At 46.8% G+C, this 21,838-nt stretch overlaps 2 protein-coding genes across 3 annotated transcripts in view; one reads left to right on the plus strand and one right to left on the minus strand.

Annotated features, from left to right (window-relative positions):
• The first annotated feature begins 313 nt into the window (after positions 1–313).
• Positions 314–16,795, plus strand: HMGCS2 (3-hydroxy-3-methylglutaryl-CoA synthase 2). Of its 2 annotated transcripts, none has more exons than XM_036090117.2 (10): positions 314–472; positions 4,771–5,225; positions 6,784–6,909; positions 7,476–7,640; positions 8,998–9,163; positions 10,770–10,940; positions 12,045–12,151; positions 12,769–12,894; positions 14,497–14,608; positions 16,454–16,795. In XM_036090117.2, exons 1-9 carry the CDS (start codon positions 369–371, stop codon positions 14,601–14,603), a joined length of 1,527 nt encoding a protein of 508 aa, XP_035946010.1. In that variant the 5' UTR covers positions 314–368; the 3' UTR covers positions 14,604–14,608; positions 16,454–16,795. The 2 variants fall into 2 exon arrangements, with proteins under 2 accessions (XP_035946010.1, XP_035946011.1); XM_036090118.2 differs by having other exon boundaries at positions 14,497–14,605.
• A 3,551-nt stretch (positions 16,796–20,346) lies between these two features.
• Positions 20,347–21,838, minus strand: part of PHGDH (phosphoglycerate dehydrogenase) — a 31,233-nt gene continuing 29,741 nt past the window's right edge. Inside the window, exons 11-12 of the mRNA XM_036090116.2 lie at positions 21,558–21,795; positions 20,347–20,655 (exon numbers count right to left, since the gene is read on the minus strand). Of these exons, the coding sequence (XP_035946009.1) occupies positions 20,501–20,655; positions 21,558–21,795 (393 nt within the window). The 3' untranslated portion in view covers positions 20,347–20,500. The remainder of the gene's footprint in view (positions 20,656–21,557; positions 21,796–21,838) is intronic.

Consider the following 21,838-nt stretch of genomic DNA (forward strand, 5'->3'; position numbering starts at 1 on the left):
GGTCCAAGACAGGCCAAATGGGGTTACCCCAGGATGTATGACAACAAGGAACATCATAGCCCCCTGAGCTGCCTGGCTATAAGTAAGGCTGCCACAAGAGCCTGAGAAAGGAGAAAGAGCCATCCATTCCCACACCTGCCCAGGATCAGGGCAGCTGTGTACAAGTTGGAGAGATGATGTTTTCCTTCGACTCGCCCATGTTCTGAGTGAGACCTTTGGTCTAGTTTTAGAAGCCATCTGAGCCTTGATAAGCAGGGGCGGGGCTTCCAGAGGCAGGAGTCTCAGAGCTCTATAAAGCCCAACGGGGCACAGCTGGGCAACTCCCCCAAGGACCGTGAACTGTTGGTTTCGTGCCTGTTCCTCTGGAAATGCAACGGCTGTTGACTTCAGTGAAGCGGGTCTTGCAAGTGAAGACAGCAACGCAAGAAGCCTTTGCCTCACCTGCTAGCCTTCTTCCAGCAGCCCGCCACAGGTGAGTCATGTTGTTCCCAGGGACAGTGCAGGCCACTCTTTGAGAAGTGTCATTGAACCAGTAAAAGATAGATAGGTAGAGGGCCCGCCATAAGGAAAAGCTCACTAGAATCCCAGGGAAAAGTAGGCAAGGCTTGTGCACAGCCATAGATAAGCAAGTTAACCTGTTAGGGTCTCAGTTACCACCTCTCTAAACAGATGGTCCCTCTCAGCTACAGAGTTCCAGGATCCCCAACCTCTGATACCTGCTGGTCGTAGACGATGACATCTTTCACTGCCCCAGCTGCATGAAGCAGTGGAAATATCAGTACCAGGGCCCCCGGCATTCTCCTTTCCACCACCGTTCACCCTTTTACCCCCAGCTCCTGCCAAGACCTGGAGCATTCTGTGCCAGCTGCAGTGTTAGTCAAACCAGCTGCTTCAAGTCATTGCGGCAAGATTCCAAATGGACTGGGGATCAGAAGCATGTTTCTCTGCCCTCTGATTTCATGAAAGGGGGAAATGGGATGTTAAAATAAGAGTATATGTCTGTGTGCAATGCACTGTACACAGAAACACACACGTGTGCCTTTTATTTCTAAACACTCCCCAGTTTGGCCCACGTGCTTGGAGCCTGCCAACACCAACGGTAATAGCTATAGCTAGGGCCTTGGGATCCACTGCACTGTAGGACTAGCCCACTCCTCCCACTTCCACACTGCCTTCCATGAATACTGAGAAAAATGACTTTGACCCAGTGTCTTCCCTTGCCTGGCATCCAGGGACCTGGCCGCATGAATGTGTGGAGTAGGGGACGATGCTCCTTAGCCTTCTTATTTTCTTCCTGACTCTCTGCCATTGTCCATACTCTCCTTCACCCTCTTTAGACAGGCCAAATGTCCCAGCTCAACATTTAACCTGTTGTTGTATCTGTGAGGAAGGGATTGACATGGGTTTGCTTGTTTCAATAAGCAACAGCGGGCTGCCCAGCAAGAGACAAACCTCAGAACTCATCCAACCTGTCCCTCCTTCTGGCATCCTTGGTTCACACATTTCCCTTTTCCAGGGTACTCACAGCTCATCCCATTTTCCGTGGCCTGAAAGAGTATTAAGGATCTTTCTTATGAGTCTCTCTTTCTCTGTATGTCTGTCCCCTCTACTGCAACCTGCACAACTCTAAATCCAACCCAAGAACTACTCCCACCTCAGCTTATGCTTCACCGCTGGTTAATAAAAAGGGGTGCCCTCCCCTTGGCGGTCCCCAGCTGCTTTTCTCATGTGCTGCATCCCTAATCCCCTTCATTCTCTGCTCTACCAGGTGCCCCTTACTTGCTTAGTCATCTCCCACTGTGACCGCCACCCCATCCACCCGCCTCCAGTTCTTCATCAGCAGAAGTGCCACTCATCCATCAAAGTTGATCTCAAATGTAGTCTCTTCCATGAAGACTTTACTGAGCCTACCACCCACAGGAAATCTCTACTTCCTCCAAACTCCAGTGGGATTTTGCTATATCCCTCTTGAGGCCCTTATCCCATTCTGACTCTCAGTTGGGGTATGCATGTATGTGCTCGTTTATTCCTCCCACTGGTCAAAGAAGTCATCAAGAACCTAGGTCTCCTCTTTTCTTTGTCTACCCTCTCCACCTCGGCAGCCTCTCACTAACACAGTGCCTGGCATGTAATTGTGAATTTTGAAACACAAGAGAAGGAGGAGAGATGGAATAAAGAAAGAAAAGCATATTCTTAAAGCAAGCAACCTCAGAACAAAACCAATTTTAAATTAAATAAAGTGATTATTCTCTAGAGAAAATATACAAGATAAGAAGGGCATTCTTAACTCCAGTGGTCTGATCCTTCTGGAAGCCTCTACATGCTAAATTTTCTTCAAGGTTCTGGAATCCATTTCCAGAAAATAGCCCCCTGCTAAGATAGTTACAAAAGTTACCAAGTGGCTGATTCTTGGAACCTCTCCTTGAAAGCTTGGATTTCCGACTGGAAAGAGAGGAAGGGAGGGAGCTCAGAGAAGGCAGAATGAGAAGGAGGCTGAGGGGAAAGCCAGCCAAGTGAAGGACCACTGCTGGCTAACCATTAGCTCCTATATACTGGGAAAGATTCTCCACAAATATTTGAGAGTACAAACTCCAATTATTTAGGGAACACCAAATAAGTAGGGCAGATAACTAAATTTCAAAACTCTCTTATCAGATATGAACATTTATACTTTGCCTCATTGTCTTATGATCTTGTGATCCACTTTGCCTCACAGTACTTCAAAGTGACCTTTCTGATGGGAGAACTGGGGTTTGCCAGAAGCCCAGAATCCCCAGGATGATTGACAGACACACTCAATCTGAGCTATAGTTCCTGTGGCGTAGAGCTAAATGCATAAGCCTGTGGAGCCATCCTGTCACTCACCATGGTCAGGAATTCTATAGCCAGATATAAGTCAAAGGACTCTGGTGGCACTCATGAGTGCCTTGGTGGCACCCAAGGTGGTGAAAGGACAGGATATTTCTGACACATGAGTAACCATGAAGGTACTCTGAGCACAACACTTCACCAATGCATGCCTTGATTTCACCATCTGCAAAATGAAGAATATCACTAAAGTAACCAGATTTCAGGTACTTTCATGTGGGAACAGATGGAGGTGGACTTGGTGATTTCTGTACCTGTAGCTGGAAGGAGAAACTCCAGAATTTCACCAGGGATATTAGCAGTCAGGATTGAAGAGAGGTGGGTAGGTCCAGGAAAGAAACAGATTATCTTTTCCCTCTTCCACTGACCCCTTCCCCATTTTCTCTCTGCTCCCATTTAGAATTGTTCCGCCTGTCCTCTGTATTCTCCCAGCCTTTGCTTGTTATACTATGTATTTAGCTGTGAAATGTCTGCCTCTTCCATTAGACCATGCTCTCTTGATGGGAACAAAGGATGCCTTCTTCACTACTGTGCATCTGGAACCCAGCACTATGTAGGATGTGTTCCATAAATATTCAGAGGCCCAATCAGAAAAAGCAGAGAGGATAGAATCAAGCAGGAAGCTTCCTTAAAAAGTAGAAAAACAATAGGTGTGTTCTTGTGTAGTAAAAAGAAACAAGTAGAAAGGGTATAATGAGAAGGCCACTTTAAAACTGAATGAGATTTTTGAAGTTATGTCCTATGAGGTTTATAACATGTGTAAACCATATGACAATAATAGTTCAAAGGGATGGAGAAGATAAAGGGAGTTAAAGTATGGTTTTTCACTGTTCAGAAAATAGTAGAAGTATTAATGTAAGTTAGATTACAATAAACCAAGCATGCATATGGTAATTTCCGAGGTCATTACTAAAAGAAAAAGAGGAGATAAAATGGAATAATAAGTACTTGCTTAATCCAAAAGAATGCAGGAAAGAAGAAATAAAGAAACAAAGGATATATGACACAAGGGTGGCTCAGTAGTTAAGCGTCTGCTTTCGGCTCAGGTCATGATCCCAGGGTCCTGGGATCGAGCCCTGCATCAGGCTCCCTGCTCCGTGGGAAGCCTGCTTCTCCCTCTCCCACTCCCCCTGCTTGTGTTCCCTCTCTCGCTGTGTCTCTCTCTGTCAAATAAATAAAATCTTTAAAAAAAAAGAGAGACAGGGCGCCTGGGTGGCTCAGTTGGCTAAGCGACTGCCTTCGGCTCAGGTCATGATCCTGGAGTCCCTGGATCGAGTCCCGCATCGGGCTCCCTGCTCGGCGGGGAGCCTGCTTCTCCCTCTGACCCTCCCCCCCTCATGTGCTCTCTCTCTCTCATTCTCTCTGTCTCAAATAAATAAATAAAATCTAAAAAAAAAAAAAAAGAGAGAGAGACAAAGGAAATAAAGAGTGAGATAGTAGATTTAATCCCATCTGTATTAGTCACTAGAATAAATATAATTGGACTAGTTACTCCAATTAAAGCACCAATATTGTAAGACTTGTTAAAAAACAAACAAAAAAGACCCAACTATGTGCTGTTTAGAAGAGATGTGTGTTAAATATAAAGACCCTGAGAGGTTAAAAGTATAAAAGGACAGCAAAAGATATACCATGCAAACAGTAATAAAAAAAACTCAGGCAGCTTTCTTAACATCAGGAAAAGTAGATTTTGTGGCAGGAATATCACAAAGATGAATTAAAGAGGGACATTTAATAAGGAAAAAGGTTAATTCAACAGAAAGATAACCACCTTACATTTGTATTCATCTGATAATATAGCTTCAAAATATATGAAAAATGAATGAGATGATTGCTGTATAGTATTTCGAGGCGACTGGCTGGAGACCATTAAGAGGATTTTGATTGTTATCTCCATTACAGGTTTTCTACCATCCCTGCTGTCCCCTTGGCCAAAACAGATACTTGGCCAAAGGATGTGGGCATCCTTGCCCTGGAGGTCTATTTCCCAGCCCAGTATGTGGACCAAACAGACCTGGAGAAGTATAACAATGTAGAAGCAGGGAGGTACACGGTGGGCTTGGGCCAAACCCATATGGGCTTCTGCTCAGTCCAGGAGGACATCAACTCCCTGTGCCTGACGGTGGTGCAACGGCTGATGGAGCGCACGCAGCTCCCGTGGGACTCTGTGGGATGGCTGGAAGTGGGCACTGAGACCATCATTGACAAGTCCAAGGCTGTCAAAACAGTGCTCATGGAGCTCTTCCAGGATTCAGGCAACACTGACATTGAGGGCATAGATACCACCAATGCCTGCTACGGGGGCACTGCCTCCCTCTTCAATGCTGCCAACTGGGTGGAGTCCAGCTCCTGGGATGGTATGTGCTTCCCGAGACCTTACGTAAGACAGGAACTGGGTTAGAGGCTGAATCCTCAGTTTTGTTTCTCCATTTCCCCAGTGATTTCATCAGAGAGGGCAGGACAACTTATTCACACAGCTGCTGCTATCGTCAACAGCCACCATGCTGATGACCACTTAGACTTGCATAACTTCATGCCGTTCATTAGGTAGCATGTTCACATAGCCATTCATTCAGTCCTTCCAACAGCCTAGGAAGTGGGTGTTATGCCTGATCTAGAGGTGAGAAAATGGGGGATCTGGTATCTTACACACAGTGTGCGGCAGGGGTGGGACACAAAACCAAATCCAATATATTCCTATTTCTCATTAAGCTTCTCCTAAGCCTCTGAGAGACAGAGTTAAACACGTTTAGGTATTAAGGGGGAAACATCCTGGTAGAAATAGACCCAAAGAATCGCAGGATAAAAAAACAAAACAAAACAAAAAAAGAATCACAGGATAGACTATTACACAGAGTATTTATTCTCTTACTCCCTTGCCTGGCTACTAGGAAATTGTTTTTTTGCTTAACATATTTTTAAAAAGATTTTATTTATTTATTTATTTATTTTAAGGGGGGAGGAGCAGAGGGCAAGGGTCCTGGGATCGAGCCCCATGTTGGGATCCCTGATCAGTGGGGAGTCTACTTCTCCCTCTGTCCCTCCCCCTTGCTCATGCTCACTCACTCTCTCTCAAATAAATAAATAAAAATCTTAAAAAAAAACAAAAGAACGTGCCAAATTGTTCTTCAAGATGTTGTACTAAAGTACATTCCTATAATACATATTATCAAGCTTTCTAATCTTTGTCAATTTAATAAGGAAAAATAAGGATTTGTCTCTTTTTTCATTATAAGAAAGCTCCAGTATTTTTTAGGATGTTCACTGGCCATTTTCTCATTACATACCTTGGGGTTTTTTTTAATGAGACTTTTATAAATGAAGGAAAATAGTTTTTTGTTGGTTGTAAGTATTGTAAATACTTCCCCAGTTTGTCTGAGTTTGTTTCTGATAAAAAGTTTGAATTTTTGGATAGTCAAATTTACTAATCTTTTCTTTGACAGCTTCTAAGTACTTTTCTATAGTTTCCAAACTATATATATCTGTAAAATATATATATATATACATATATATATATATATATGTATATATATATATATATGTATATATATATATATAAAACAATACTTTTTTGTTGGGGTTGGAGTTGGAGTTGTTACAATTCTTAAAAGAAGGTTCTTAGGTTTCCATGAATTTGTGTTGGAATCCTGACTTTGAATCCTTATCTTACCATCTATTAGCTGTGTGGCTTAAGCCAAGTGACTTAAGTTCTTTGGGCCTCCATTTCTTTGTCCATAAAGAGGGAATAACTCTACCTGATATATAGGCTAATCGTGAGGGAAGGGATTTTTGTTTTGTTCACTGGTCTATCTTTAGTACCTAAAATTGTGCCTGGTTCACAGGAAGCACTCAGTCTACTTGAGATTTGGGTAGTGATCTCAAGTAGAGATAATTACTTCTTGTCTCTCATTACAGGTCGCTATGCAATGGTGGTCTGTGGAGATATTGCAGTCTATCCCAGTGGTAACGCTCGCCCCACAGGTGGGGCCGGAGCTGTGGCCATGCTGGTTGGGCCCAAGGCCCCTCTGGCCCTCGAGAGAGGTCTGTGGTAAACTGTGGAAATGTGATACCAAGAGACTGTTCACAGCAAATGCGTAGCTCCCAATCCCAAGTTGGCATACCCACTACACAGGGCTGAAGTATGGATTTGAGGATGATATCGCTTGCCTTCAAAAGGCTGGACTGGGGAGCAAAGGGCAGGGAGGAAGGGAATAGAGGGATCATCAAGGTTTCCTCTTCTGCACCATCACACATTGGGATAATGATGCATGGAATGAGTGACATTGATGCTGCAGATGAGGACCTTTAAGGAACTAGACTGGCAATTGAAGATGAAAGAAGATAAGTGGGTATAAGGAGAAAGGTTCTCCTTTGAGACTTTTGGCACCTATTCCAGATTTTGTTAAGGCCATATAGGTATGGAAAGGGAAATATAAATCTCATTTATATAAGAGCAACCATCTATTCAACTCCCTTTGAACATAGGAGGGATGTTGAGTGGGCTCAGACAGAAAAACCAGGAAACTGTTAGTACATGCCTCCCCATCATCCCTGCTCCATGGGGGCTGCATCATACCATCTCTGAATCTCTCCTTGTGCCTTGCCAGGGCTTAGAGGAACCCACATGGAGAACGTATACGACTTCTACAAACCAGATGCGGCTACAGAGTACCCAATAGTGGATGGCAAGCTCTCCATCCAGTGCTACCTACGGGCCTTGGACAGATGTTACACATTATACCGTCAAAAAATCCAGAACCAGTGGAAACAAGGTATGGGGCTCAGAGGGCAGAAAGTGGGGACTCTATTTCTAGGGGACCAAGAGGTGGTCCTAAAAGCTTAAGACAAGATTTCTTCTCTCCTTCAAAAAATGATCTCAAGAGAATTTCTTCATGTCCCCTTCCTCTTACACCCTTCCATGGATCTATGCTAAAGTCTATCTGGAAGCTTCCAATGCAAGTATGAAGCTGCCTCCAATTTGAGCTAAATGAAAGAAAGTAAACAATCTAGGACCAAAGCCACCAGTAGGAAACCAGTGGGTATCAGCCCCCTGAGGAGGTACTGTGGTGAGTCAGAGTAACCACATCCTACTGGGGCTAGGATTTGTTTCTGTTGAAGTCAGGAGTGATTTGACTCACCTTTTGTAGTTTGCTACCTTTTAAAGTCTGGTCGATGTTGAAAAATCTTATCTCTATTTTCAGTATACTAAAGTGTTAGTGATTTTTCTTTGGATGGTAATGTTACAAGTTAATTTTATTTTCACCTTTAGTTTCTGAGTTCTCCCACTAAGAAAATATGTACTGCTTTCATAATCAAAAAGGAAACAAACTTTATTTTAATAAAGTACAGAGTGATCTACTTTAAAAAAATAAAAGGGCTCTTACCTGCTTAACCATGGCCAGACGGGCATCTGTGATAGGCAGTTTCCAGTGTGAGAAAAGGCACGTGTGGAAGGTCCCAGAGCATGGATGCTTTAGGGGTGGCCTTAGGAGACACTTCTTGCCCCTTTCCACTGTGCTGAGAGGGATGCCACTCACCACTGCTGGCCCATACGGGTAAGCAGTGGACTTGGACTTCTCTACCTTCCATGCCCTGTAAATTTGCTATTGGCTAATTGCTCTCACCAGCTCTGTGTTCTGTCTGCATTCTAATTTTGCTCCGTAACCTCATGCAGAATTTGATTGGTGCTGCTTTGGTTCTCAGCACTAAGAGACAGTCTAGGGTGTCTATAGAGTCAGAGACATCAGAACCTAAATCCAAAGCCAGCCATTTTCAAGCTGGGTAGCCTTGGACACATGACCTAGCTTCATATTTTAGAGACTCTGTTTCCTCCCCTGAAAAATAGAGAAAGTAACACAACACCAGTTTGATTTGGAAGAATTATCTGTCATAAATGTTGGCAATAGTAGACAGGAAGAAAATGTTTGTTTCTTTCCTTTCTTTCTTTATAAGTAGAGTGCTTAGTAAAATCCTTGTAAAGTGAATGAACAAAACTTTCATGTGTTTGCTGGAGGTAGGAGCTGGTTTTCCGGGATGCCTCAAGTCACTCAGAATACTTAGGTCTTGGGGTGTAGGTCTAAATGGCTCATCTGCCATGGCACCTCCTCGCTTTCACACTTCCTCTTCCAGCTGGCATCGATCGGCCTTTCACTCTTGATGACTTGCAGTTTATGATCTTTCACACACCCTTCTGCAAGATGGTCCAGAAATCCCTGGCTCGCCTGATGTTCAGTGACTTCCTGTCAGACAGCAACCACACGCGGACCCCCCTCTATGAGGGGCTAGAGGCCTTCAGGTGGGTCCTCTTTGGGGAAACCTAGAGGCTCGTGAGGGCTGAGGAAGGAGGAGGGTTCCTCACTCCTTGAGTCTGTACCACCAGCCAACCCTGGGGGTGAGAAAAGGACAATCCTCCAACACAACAGAAATGACACCAAGTCTATACATGACTTATGGGGTTATGGTCTACATAGGGGCCCCCACCTTTTATCTCAGGGAGCACAGGGAGTTTGCCAGCACCTCTAGATCAAGTGGCTGGCTATCAGAAGCTTCAGAGAATAAGAAAAAGGGGAAAGGGAGTGTGGCTAAATCATTCAGTCGGGAAACATTTTATGAACATCAACTGTATGTCGGGCATCATACCAAACTCCAGGGACACCAAAATAAATGTGACTCCATGATCCCTGCCTCAAGGATCTTACAGTCTAAAAAAAAAAAGATCTTAGGGTCTATATGGACAGAAACACCTAGAAGCAAATAATCACAGTACAGGATGGCAACTTGGGAGCATCAAGCCTCATTCTCACTTGCCATTGTTGAATTAATGTCTGGCCTATTGCGTTAATTTCCCCCATCTACAAAATGGAGATAGTCCAGCTCCCCACCTTAGAAGAATCTGTTTATTGATGCATTACTCCAAGACATTTAGAAAAAAGAATCTTCAATACACAGTTCCCACTGGGAAGAAAATATTCCCTTTTCTTCTTAGTAGCTGTTTAGTTCAAGTTTTGGAATATTCTACCAACATCTGCCCCCACTACTAACTACTACTAACCCTGCCACTAACTAAAACATCAAAATGAGCACAAACACTACTTACAAGACCTGCCAAATGAAAGAAAATTCTAACATATACCAAAGATAATAGTTTAATATCTTTAATATATGGAGGTCTCACCGATAATAAAATAAACACCCTAATAGAAAAATGAGCAAAAGATATGCACCAGAAATTTCCTCAAAGAAGAAATGCACACGATCCCATTTTCAACTGTGCTTGCTCATTAGTAACAAATTTAAACAAGTTACCATTTTCCTTACATAGCCTTTTTAAAAATTAGAATACCCAGAATTGATGAGGCTCTGTGAAAAAGGACAACAGTGGAAGTGTAAATTGACACAAGGGCTTTGGGGAGAAATAGGAAAACACAAAACAAAGGCCTTAAAGATGTGCACACTTTTTGGTTCAGCAAATCCACGTGTGTGAGGGAACATGAAGAGTTTTAACTGGTGAGGACAGGAATGGGGAAATTGGTTCAAGTAGGGCACATCGTTTCATGGTCAATCATGCAGCCTTTAAAAATATTGCTAGAGAAGATGATTTAATGTCATAGAGAAAACTAGTTAGGGAAGCATGTTGAAGAGAATATAGAGCATGATTTTATTTTCTAGTTAACCTTATGAAAGCAGGGATGGATTCCACAAGAATAATTGACCTAAGGGCTCTCTCTGAATAGTAGGACTGTTAGTGACATTGTTTTTCTTTGTGCTGGTCTGTATTTCCAAATACTTTGTAATAAAAACATGTGCCTAAAAGTCTCTCCAGAAGCTGTTACTTTTCCCCCTTGCTGCCTCCCTCCCCTTCTGTCGTCTCTCACCTGGCTTGTGTCTCTGGCTGCCTCCAGGGGGCTAACGCTGGAAGAAACCTACACCAACAAGGACATGGATAAAGCACTTCAAAAGGCCTCCCTGGACATGTTCAACAAGAAAACCAAGGCCTCCCTTTACCTCTCCACTCACAACGGGAATACGTACACCTCATCCCTATATGGGTGTCTGGCCTCCCTTCTGTCCCAGTGAGTACTGCACCTAGCCGCCCCTTCTACCCCTCCACCCCATGGTTGTGGTCGGAGGGGTCAACCAAATTTGGTTCCTCTTCCGGTTCAGAAATTCTTAAGGAAGGAAAGATAATGAAAGAAACTTGTTTCAATGAATCATGGAACACTATATCTAAAACTAATGATGTAATGTATGGGGATTAACATAACAATAAAAAAATTAAAAAAAAAAAAGAAAGAAACTTGTTTCAAAGGTACATGTATAGGCAGATTTACCATCATTATTAAACAATGGTCTCCAAAGTGACGATGTATGATGTCAAGGAATGTGTAATATCTGCTTGGATGTAGCAAGCACATAATAGAACTTTGATGCATATTTTTATCTCATCCATTTGACATCTCTGTCCTTAGTAAAGCATGGTGGTTAAGAGAGTCTAGCTTTAGAATCCACAACCGAGGTTTAAATACCACTTACTAGCTTTGCTCTTGGAAAAATGCCTAACCTCTATGTGCTTCACTTTCCCCATCTATAAAACGTATGCATTAATAATACCTACCTTCTAGCATTTTGATGAGTGTTAAATGTGTAAAGGAATTAAAACACTAGTGCTCAGCAAGCGCTCAGATACTAGTTGTTATTTCTATTGATATTCTATTTTCTGGGTTTTGTAAGGAAATGCTTGTACTATAGTACCTGCGCATAACAGGAGATATATATATGAACTCAACAAATGATTACTGATGAGGGGATGATAAAAAAAGGTAAAACTGCTGAAACATCACCAGAAAACATGGAAGCCTTGAAGTGGTCTGACCTCCAAACTTCAGAGTTTACGGAATTCGTCTTGTCCTCATCGGTGGCGAGAAGCTCCTTTTATACGCCAAATTCTGTTATGCTCAATGTGCCTTCTGTATCTCGGATTTTAGCCACTCTCCTCCTGGCAAGTTTTCTTCTTTCTAGGTCTATACCCAGGGTCTTCCAAAAGCCCCTCTTTGTGCAGAGTGCCTGGAGCCCATTTCTACTTGCAAGAGGTTGACTAGATTGGGGCGATAGGTTGGTGGTTTATTTGAAAGGCAGACTATAATGCCAATGTGCTTCTTGGGTTTCTTTCCCCACAGGTACTCCGCCCAGGACTTGGCTGGCTCCAGGATTGGGGCCTTCTCTTATGGCTCTGGCTTGGCAGCAAGTTTTTTTTCGTTTCGAGCATCCAAGGATGTTTCTCCAGGTGAGTCCTGTCTTTCTATCAGGCACTTCTGGTAAGATTCATCGGGTAAAAGAAACCACTCTCTGCCTCACCACTACTGAGGCTCCCATCTGGACAGAATTATGTTGTGATTAAGAACAAAGGAACTCCCTGAAGGGATTTAAGCAATGGAGTCAGTTTGTCTAATTTATGGAGTTGAAGCATTTGCCTGGCTACTACCTGAAACTAGATTGAAGAGAAACAAAGGTGGAAGTGGGAAACCAGTCAGGTTGTTCCAGCAAAAAGTCCAGGGAGGAGGGAGTTAATGGCCCTTTGGTTACAACTGGTTAAAGGGAAGTTGATGGATTTGAAATTTTCAATAACCGTCTGTGGATTATTTTATGTCAGATATGATCGAGGGTGCGCACCTAAGCACTCTGTGGGACATTCCTTGACTAAAAGAGTGTGTCTGCCAGTCGGTTTCACTAACATTACGTTTGCTGACCTCTATCATTTCTCGACATTCCAAGCCACACACAGTACCTTCTTCCTCCAGGGTTCGAGCCCCCACAGAACCTGGCTCTCTATCGGACTCGTGATTGGTAGCAATGATAATGACAGTCAAGTAGATTTAACAATCTTGCCTTTGGGTTTCCCAGGATCCCCCCTGGAGAAGCTGGTGTCTAGTATGTCAGACCTGCCACAACGCCTTGCCTCCCGGAAGCGTATGTCTCCTCAGGAGTTCACAGAAATAATGGACCAAAGAGAACAATTCTACCATAAGGGTAAGAAAAAGGACGAGAAGAGAGGAGAAGGAAAGAGAGCCAGGGATTCATCAGAAGTCTGGACTACAGTGGGCCAGGGCGAAGACATCTATGAGATATGATTGGGAGAAAATCCGTTAGGTCCAAAGGGGCAAGAATTGGGTGGGGAAGCAGAAGGCAGAGTGGAGAAGAGGTGGGAAGCAGCATGTAGCTTCCCAGTATAGATTGTAGCTAACCACTCAAAACAGGATACTGGACAATGCAGTCCCAAGGACATCAGACCTGTGGTCTTGAAAACTGCTCTCTATGCAACAATGGAAAGAGCCCAGACTTTGGAGCTAGATATTCAAATCTAAACCAACCTGTGACACTCAGTAACTCTTTATCTTTGGGAAAATTATTGATGTTTTCTCAGTTGTCTTATTTCTAAAATCATACCAGCTTTGCAAGATTGCAAAAGTGATTAAATGAGTTAATGTACATAAATAAGTTATCGACAGCCCACCTGCCCCCTTTCCCTACCGAACATAAAAACAAAATATTGCCCAATGGGGGGCCTGGGTGGCTCAGTGGGTTAAGTATCTGCCTTCGGCTCAGGTCGTGATCCCAGAGTCCTGGGATCGAGTCCCACATTGGGCTCCCTGCTCAGCAGGGAGCCTGCTTTTCCCTCTGCCTCTCCCCTGCTGGTGCTCTCTCTCTCTCTCGAATAAATAAATAAAATCTTAAAAAAATATTGCCCCAAAAAGCAACAAAGGAAAAGGAGACAAAAGCTGATGTTATGACTGGAGAGACCAGATGGTGGTTTTAAAACCAATACCAAACAAAAGTTATTTTCTCAAGCAAGACTTGGGACACATGGCTTGCAGTGTGGTCTGAAAGGGAGACAGAATACACGGAACTGGGAATGTTCCAGAAAACCTAGGTCTAGTAGTCATCCATCTCCTCTGGAACAGGGACACCTTAGGGTAAAGAGGAAAAACAATTAAAATAAAAATAGGACTTCTGAGATAAACATTGATGGACAAAGAACAGAAATACTACAATGAATCTGAGCCAGAGAACTTAGGGCTAGGAAGGAAGTGTCTATTAGAAGACAGGAAGCTCTGATGTATACATACCTCAAGCCAAGTACCATTGGCAAGAGGACATGATGAGGACTTCAAGAGAGGAAGGTCACGTTTACTGTAGGAAAACGTCATACTCCTTTTTTTTTTTTTTTTAAAGATTTTATTTATTTATTTGAGAGAGAGAATGAGAGAGAGAGAGAGCACATGAGAGGGGGGAGGGTCAGAGGGAGAAACAGACTCCCTGCTGAGCAGGGAGCCCGATGCGGGACTCGATCCAGGGACTCCAGGATCATGACCTGAGCCGAAGGCAGTCGCTTAACCAACTGAGCCACCCAGGCGCCCGGAAAACGTCATACTCCTATAGTAAAATCTCTCATAGCCAAGGCTTATGTACTAGATCCAAGATGGCTGCTTCTGGTTCTTGGGCTGGTCCAGGGCTCTGCTGGGGATGGGACAGGTGGCCTCACAGCCAGGAGAGCTTCATGGTGAAGGCATCCCTGGCACTCTTTTCTCTTCCCCAACCGCTTTGTAAGTATTGCCTCTTCTCATTCCACAGTGAATTTCTCACCACCTGGCGACACGAGCAGTCTTTTCCCCGGCACGTGGTACCTAGAGCGAGTGGATGAGCTATATCGCCGCAAGTACGCCCGGCGACCAGTCTAAAGGTGGTAAGTGACGTTTTGCAGGGTGGGTGGCATCAAGTTTGTCCTCTGGGTAACAGATGCAGTTCCGATAGTGTACCCAGGCCAGACAGGGTCTATAGATCCGAAGTGATCGTGGGTGGGGAGTTTGTACGAGGACCACCCAGAACTGGTGGGGCTCTTTGCCCAGGAAAGACAAAAGCTGGTGGAGGGGCACGTTTTTAACTCTGGAATGTGAAAAAAAGTCAACTTGTTTACCTGACCTGCTGGGGATAGGAAGCTTCCCTAGAAACATGATAGAAACCAAATTGGCATCTGTGAGGGGAACCTACAGAACCCATTCCTCCAAAGGGGGGGAGGGTAGGAACAAAGATGAGTGGCTTCAGAAAAGATATCTACAGATTCATGAAGAAACACGGTGTTGGGGATTCTGTTGGAGCCAGAAGCCTTGGTTGGGGGGGGGGGGGGCTCGCCAGGTGGTTCCTCCTGGGGAATAGCAGTGAGGTTTGGAAAGTCAGTGAAGGGGGGCGGGGGGAGGAGAGAAGGGTTTCTTGCCAGAGGACTGACTGACTGAGGGGGAGATGGAAGACTTCTTGGGGTTCTTTTTAAAGGAGAATCAAGTATTCAGAAGGAGACTCTTAGGGGCACCTGGGTGGCTCAGTCAGTAAAGCCTTCGGCTCAGGTCCTGATCCCAGGGTCCTGGGATTGAGCCCTGTGTCAGGCTCCTTGCTTGGCCGGGAGTCTGCTTCTCCCTTTCCCTCAGCCACTCTCCCCTGCTTGTGTGCTTTCTCTCTCTCTGTCAAATAAATAAATAACATCTTAAAAAAAAAAAAAAGAATCAGAATCTTACAGTTCATGGACTTCAGTTTATCTTCCAAGTTGCTAAAATAAGCAGAATGGAGGAGTGAGAAGCCATTTCTTCAACAATCCATAAATCTCAACAAATACAGTCCCCAAATACTTCCTTTCTGTGTGTGTGTGTGTGTTTATTGTTTCCCTCCTTTGGTAGATGAAGGGTAGAAGGTTTGCCAAGGGCGGGATGTGGAGCTAGGGAAGAGGAGGAAGTCCACGGGTAAGGGAGATACCCAGATAAAGCAGGAAAACCACAGGATATGCGGGAAGCCCTCAGTTCACAGCACTTGGCCTCCTCTGCTGGGATGTTAGGTGCTCAGCAAGGTGGACAAGGGGCCTGACCGTCCGGGGCTGCAGGTGTGGTTGGACTGCAAGCTCAGCACCCAGGGCCACAGACTTGGACACTGCCCCAGAGTTGTTTGTTCACTTGCTTGAAATAGGATTCTTAAGGGCAAGTCAATGGCAAAGAGGAAGCAATTAGATGTGTCAAGCTATTCAGTCATCAGAAGGAGAGAGAAAGAGTGACAGACAGAGAGAAATTTGGGATTTTCAAGGGAGAGTTTCCAAATCAGGCTCCCTCCCTCTCATGGTCCACAAGCATCGTACCTCAGAGGAGGAAAGCTGGGGCTCCTGTCCTGTCTCATCCTGATAGCTCACATGAGCAAGGAACCCACAACAATGAAATTTTAAGTGAATGAAAGGTTTTCTGTCAGCGTGGCCCTCTGTGGAGCTGTCTCTTCACTGTCCAGCCTGTCCAGCCTGCTCTTCTGTCAAGCAGATTGTGTCACGGGGCCCCTGCCCACCTCTCTTGGCTCCTGTGGCATTGGGCACAGGTGGCTCAGGCGTCCAGGCGTGGAGCTGGCAGGCAGCGGAGCCCCCCAGACCTCATGATGCAGGCAGGAGAGCCCCTCTGCATAGCCTTACCTCAGACAAGACACAGGCACTGGGAGCAAGGGCGGAGGGATGCCCAGGATGAGACTCACACTGAATGTCCTTCTTTTGTCTCTTCAAATTCTACAGACCATGGTTCCTGGGAAATCTACACTAGCAGAGTTTCTGCTCATGGATCATATTTTAAAAAGCCCATTTTTAGATGGAAATGGATTGGATTGGACACCGTAGTCCCCAGAAGCAGTGGCCTTGGAGAGTGAGGGGCCGTCCTTAGTGGTCCTTCCTGCCTTTCTTTGCTGCAGTCACTGTCCTAGGCTAACGGTGGCGCAGGGGTCCTCTCTGGAAAAGCGGATGCGAAGAAGGCCTAGCCCAGAATCACTGCCCTCCGGAACTGGGAAAAAAATCCAGATAACTTTGCCTATCCTGTTCCCTTGTGGCCATTATTATCATTATTAGATTTTTGTGCTGTTATATCTCTATTCCTTTCTTAAGGTTTTTGGTCAATTTCTAGGTGTTGTAGCAAGTATTAAACCCACATAACACAATGCAACAGTTAGAGAAGGAGGCAATCCCTCGTTGTATTGCTTGGAAACTGGAGCACCAAGCACGCACCGCTGACATGCCGAGGAGACTGCCGGACCCCCTGGCTCTGAGGGCCCCACTCTTCCTGACGCCCCACCTGCCCCCACCGCTGTGAAACCACTGAGCGCTCACCTCACACACCCCTCCCCCATCCCATTCCATTCTCCAAGAAGCACAGGGGAACAAAGTTGGGGACACACAGCCTCTGTGCCCAGCTTCCTTCCCTGATCTAAAGACGCCACCTGTAGACCGGGCCAGAAATACCCTCAAGGGCAGCCACAGCTCCTTGGTCAGGCCTTGCCAGTGTTCTCTGGGCAAATAGACACAAGGCAGAGGTTAATGCAGCCTGCTTTTGACTCCTCCAGCCAAAAATGAGAGTTTTGATACCTAGCAGGCAATTCTTCTGCTAGAGATTGATTTGTCTCCCCTGGGTTAGGGCACTGCCTTTGCTAGGACCCTCTTATAAAGTAGCAAGGGTTCAGGGGGGTGGGAATTGAGCCAGGGAGGGGTCTGGGAGGGGGAGGGAGGGTACCAGGTTTTTTAAAAAGCTTCCTCAGCTGTCCCGCTTTGCAGGAGAGAAGCTGGCTTCCTTTGGTGGGGAACAGGGCTGGCTGGGAGGGGGATACTAGGGGTGATGGAGCACAGGGCACATGGGAATGAGACGCAGAGCCAGCCCACTTCACTGCTTGCCCAAGGCTGTTCATGTCCCCACACTCACCAGAAAATCCGAGCTAAACCCCGATTTGAGCAGCTAATACAGCATCGGCAGCCCTCTCTCCAGGTGTGTGCTGAGCTCCTCCTGTTCCACCAGGTGTAACTCTCTCTGCTGGCCCCTCTCTGCCGGCCCTAGCTGCCTGCTCCTCTCTGCAAGCTGTCTGGAAGCCCTTAGTCTAGATGGCATTCCTGCTAGACAACATAAGCCTTTCGTAAGATCTCCGGAGCGGCATCTGTAGTCCTGGGCAAAAGCCCCTACCCACCAGAGTTCTTGAGATAAGAGTCTCTGGGCCTTGCCTTCTACCCATACGGAGTGCACTGTGGGGTCTTGGTGCTGAAACTACCTCCATTGGCCTTAGCAACCAGGACTTCCATCTCACCCAGTGCCTCCACTCAGGAGTCATTTGGACACCATGTGGGAGTGGGAATAAAAAGATTTGACAACGAGGATGTCAGGGTGCTGACCGGTTGAATGGATGCTGCCCGTGCCCCCAGCCCTGGCTCAACTTGAGGCACTCAGGATGCCATTGGTCCTTGCCTCCACCGCACAGACAGAGGTCCCTGGCCCCGCTCAGGTCCCCTTCTTCACCAACTTTGGTACGGAGCCCTGGGCCTTCCTCTGGCAGCTCTGGGAGCACTTCATTGAGATGGATTCCTGCTGGCTGTTGAACAAAGCCCTCCCCCCTACGGAAAGACAACATAGGAGGGAAGGGTTTCTAGTTGCCCCGTCCCATGGTTACCCTCGGGACTGCTCCTGCCATTTGTTTCTTTGTCCAGATAACACTGGCAGGTAAAGAATTTCCCTGTAGGGGCGCCTGGGGGTTTCAGTTGGTTAAGGGACTGCCTTGGGCTCAGGTCATGTTCCTGGGGTCCTGGGATCGAGCCCCGTGTCGGGCTCCCTGCTCGGTGGGGGGTCTGCTTCTCCCTCTGTCCACTAGTGCTCTTTCTCTCTCTTAAGTAAATAAATAAAAATCTTAAAAAGAAAGAAGAAAAAAAAAAAGAATTTCCCTGCGGAGGCAAGAAATTGCCCTGGCTGACTTGGAGGAAGAAAGAGGATGAAGGGAACACTAGATAAGGGCACTGAGCCACGTTATACTCGTCTTGAGCCAGAGTGCGTCACATGTTGTATTAAACCGGACGTGAAGAATGGCCAGCCCACTGTTTCCATCACTGAATTGCCGGCACAGCTCTGCGTCTCAGCCGAGGTACACTGGTCCACGGCAGGACGTTGCACTCTAAAGTGAGGTGTGGCCGAAATGCCACAACCCGCAGAGCAACACTGAGGAAACTCTGTGGGGCCCCAGCTGGATTGTAAGAATCTTGCCCTTTCTGATCTGGAGGTTATGTGGACAGCCGCGGGACAGGGGGATGCAAAGAAACTGTCCCAGGCCTTCTCAGGCCACCAAGGCTAGGAAGCTATTTGGACATGCTCAAGTAACTTGACCTCCCACAACTTGTTCTGACCATGAGCATCGAGTATGATGTGTCCAGAGAATTTTGGAGAAAGAGGCTGAGAGACCGAATATGGAGCTCAAATTTTAACAGAATTTTTAACTCCATCAGTCTCAGCCTGTTTTTCTAGGATCAGAGGCCTCAAGGGATGGGCTCCTTAGTGCAAGGGGTTCAGTGAGAGACTGAGGGAGACCTGCTGTCCACTTTCAAAGGGATGAAGATATGCATGTTCACCAAGTGCCTTGGGCACTTCCTATAAACCACGTTTTAATCCCTTCAATCATCACCGGAGCTCTGAGGCACCCCATCCCTCTTACTGATGAGGAAACAAAGGTTTAGGAGAATTAAACATTCCTTGAAAGGCCTCCCCCTTCCAGGTCTGCTATAGCCAGGCCAGAACACACCTGTTCTCCGAGAGCACTGCAAACACGCTGCAGCCGCTAATTCCTGGTGGTTCTCACGGACCTTTTGTTCAACCACAGCACAGAGACCAGAGTGGTGGGTTCACACCCGCCAGTGCCCATCAGCTGCCCTGGTCCAGCCTTCTTGGTCCAGTCAGGGGTCTCAAAAGCAGATGCTACTCTGCCCAAGGTAGGGATGGATCATCCCCTACTAATGGGGGGAGAACTCGCAAAAGGTGAAATCCTTAGGGTCAGTGAGTGCCATTCTGTCATGTTTCAGGAAAATCATCTTTTTTTAAAAAAAAAGTCAACTAATATTCTGTCCAACCCATACCGAGCTGGCCTTGTGAAATAGGCAAATATTCTCATGCTTTATACCTTAATGCACTTTCTCTCCCTTATGAACCTTCCAAACATCTCAGACACCATCCTCCGCTCAAATCACTCCTCTGGACTCAACAGAATTCATACACACCCCACCACACCCAGGGGCCTATGTGCTGTCCCTCCCACCAAATGGAGAGCTTCTTTGAGAACAGTCTGAGTTTTAACCCTCCTCTTGGGCAAATCACCCAGCCTGGTGGCTGGCATGAAGTGCAGTGCATCTTTGCTGATGTATTAATGTGCATGTATATTCCCAGATGGAAGGGATCTGAAACACCACAGGAATCTGAAATACTGAGTCATGTTCCTGTAAAAATGCCTCTGAACAATCTGAGACAGACAAGAGGGATCCCTCTTCTGAGCACACACCCAGGCATGCTCTTTGCCCATCCCCATCTCCCTCCACACCCACACCCTCCTGCAGCGGCACATGGCCCGCGGCTGCCCTCTGGTGGCTCTTCAGGGTAATAACAGAGAAACGCAAGGACATTTGGGATAGGCTCTTCATTGGGTGGTTATCACGGCACTACAGGGGTCAGTCAAGGTCTGCAGAGTAAGCAGCGTCAGCCTAAGGAATGTGGATCTCCTCTGTTGATCACAGTGGGCAGGATTCTTCAGAAACCTCCCCCTGCCCCGCCCAAGCTTAGAAGTGGAACTGGAAAGCCTCAGTCACATGCTGCTTCCATGTTTCCAGGCTGGGCAGCAGGGAAGAGATGCCCATGACGTGCCAGGTCTCCCCATCTGACACCACCGAGGTCTGGTAGGACAGCAGCTGCACGCCTGCCTCTGCCAGGAGGCCTGGAAGTAGATAGGAAAACCGCAGGTTGGCACAGGGCACAGGGGAAGAAGCAAGAGGCTGGGAGCGGGGTAGGAAGACTTGGACCCCTGTGATCAAAGTTGCAATGGGGGGTGATGGTCTCAGAATCAACGAGCGAAGAGATGGAACAGGGCACCTGCCCAGCTTCCCTCACTATTCCGAGACTCTGTAGGAACACCCTGACGGTCAGGCCAGGCGGGGAAGGAATGATCCAGACACAAATTGCTTAGAGCAATCTCCTGACTCGCTGGTCGTCAGTTTCATCCAGACCAAGAGCAAAGGAGAAAAGCAGGGGAAAGTTCCTCTGGTCAGCTGGCAAGGATGGTGAAATTAGGCCTTTTGAGGTCTGGACACATTCTGCCAAACCTGCAAGTGCTCCAAAACTCCCAGGGGCCTGAAGCCAGGGTCCTGGGGCAGGTCCCAGATGTCCACGACTGCCAGAGCGGACGCCCTGACGTGCTTTGTGGCAGTCAGGCTGGCCCCCAGGGCCTGCGGTCGGAAGAAGGAAACCTGCACTCAAAGGCTCGGAGTTCCTGGGACACAGCCCTACGGGCAGGTCCGCACTGTGTGCTTCACGATGGCGAGCAGGCCAGTTAATAGGGGCTCTGCCACCTGCGATAAGGCGCTCTCCCTCTGAACTCTGTATCCCTTTCCCAAATGTTCTGGAAACTGGCATGACAGACCCTCTGTATGCTGCAGATCCAGAAATGCCCCGAGGGATGGAGCGGGGCTAAAGTAGGCAAAGGTCCATGGAGCCCAATCCCAGGAGAGACCCCCTCCCCTGCCACACACACACACACACACACACACACTCTCTCTCTCTCTCTCTCTCTCTCACCCCTGCTTCAAGGACACAGGCAAGCCCCACAAGAGCCCTCCTCACCAATCATGGTGGGTAGCATCACAGGATTAGACGGCTGAGCCCGGAACAGGAGCAAGGGCAGGCCCCTGCGGAGAGGCACTTCTGGTCTGAAGACGGCTCCGTTGAGTGCCTGCAGCACAGGCGTGGTGCCCTGGACCAAGCCCACAGCCTGGTAGGGGGCACCTGTCAGGGCCACCGTCAAGAGGCCTTCCCCATAGCCCTGCTCCCCTGGCACAGAAGGGTTGTGGGAGGTGGTTACCTGCAGGGAGAAGGTAAAGAGGCACAGTTATGCCATCCTCTGT

This window comes from Halichoerus grypus, chromosome 5 (assembly GCF_964656455.1).
Source record: "Halichoerus grypus chromosome 5, mHalGry1.hap1.1, whole genome shotgun sequence".
NCBI classification, from domain to species: Eukaryota; Metazoa; Chordata; class Mammalia; order Carnivora; family Phocidae; genus Halichoerus; species Halichoerus grypus.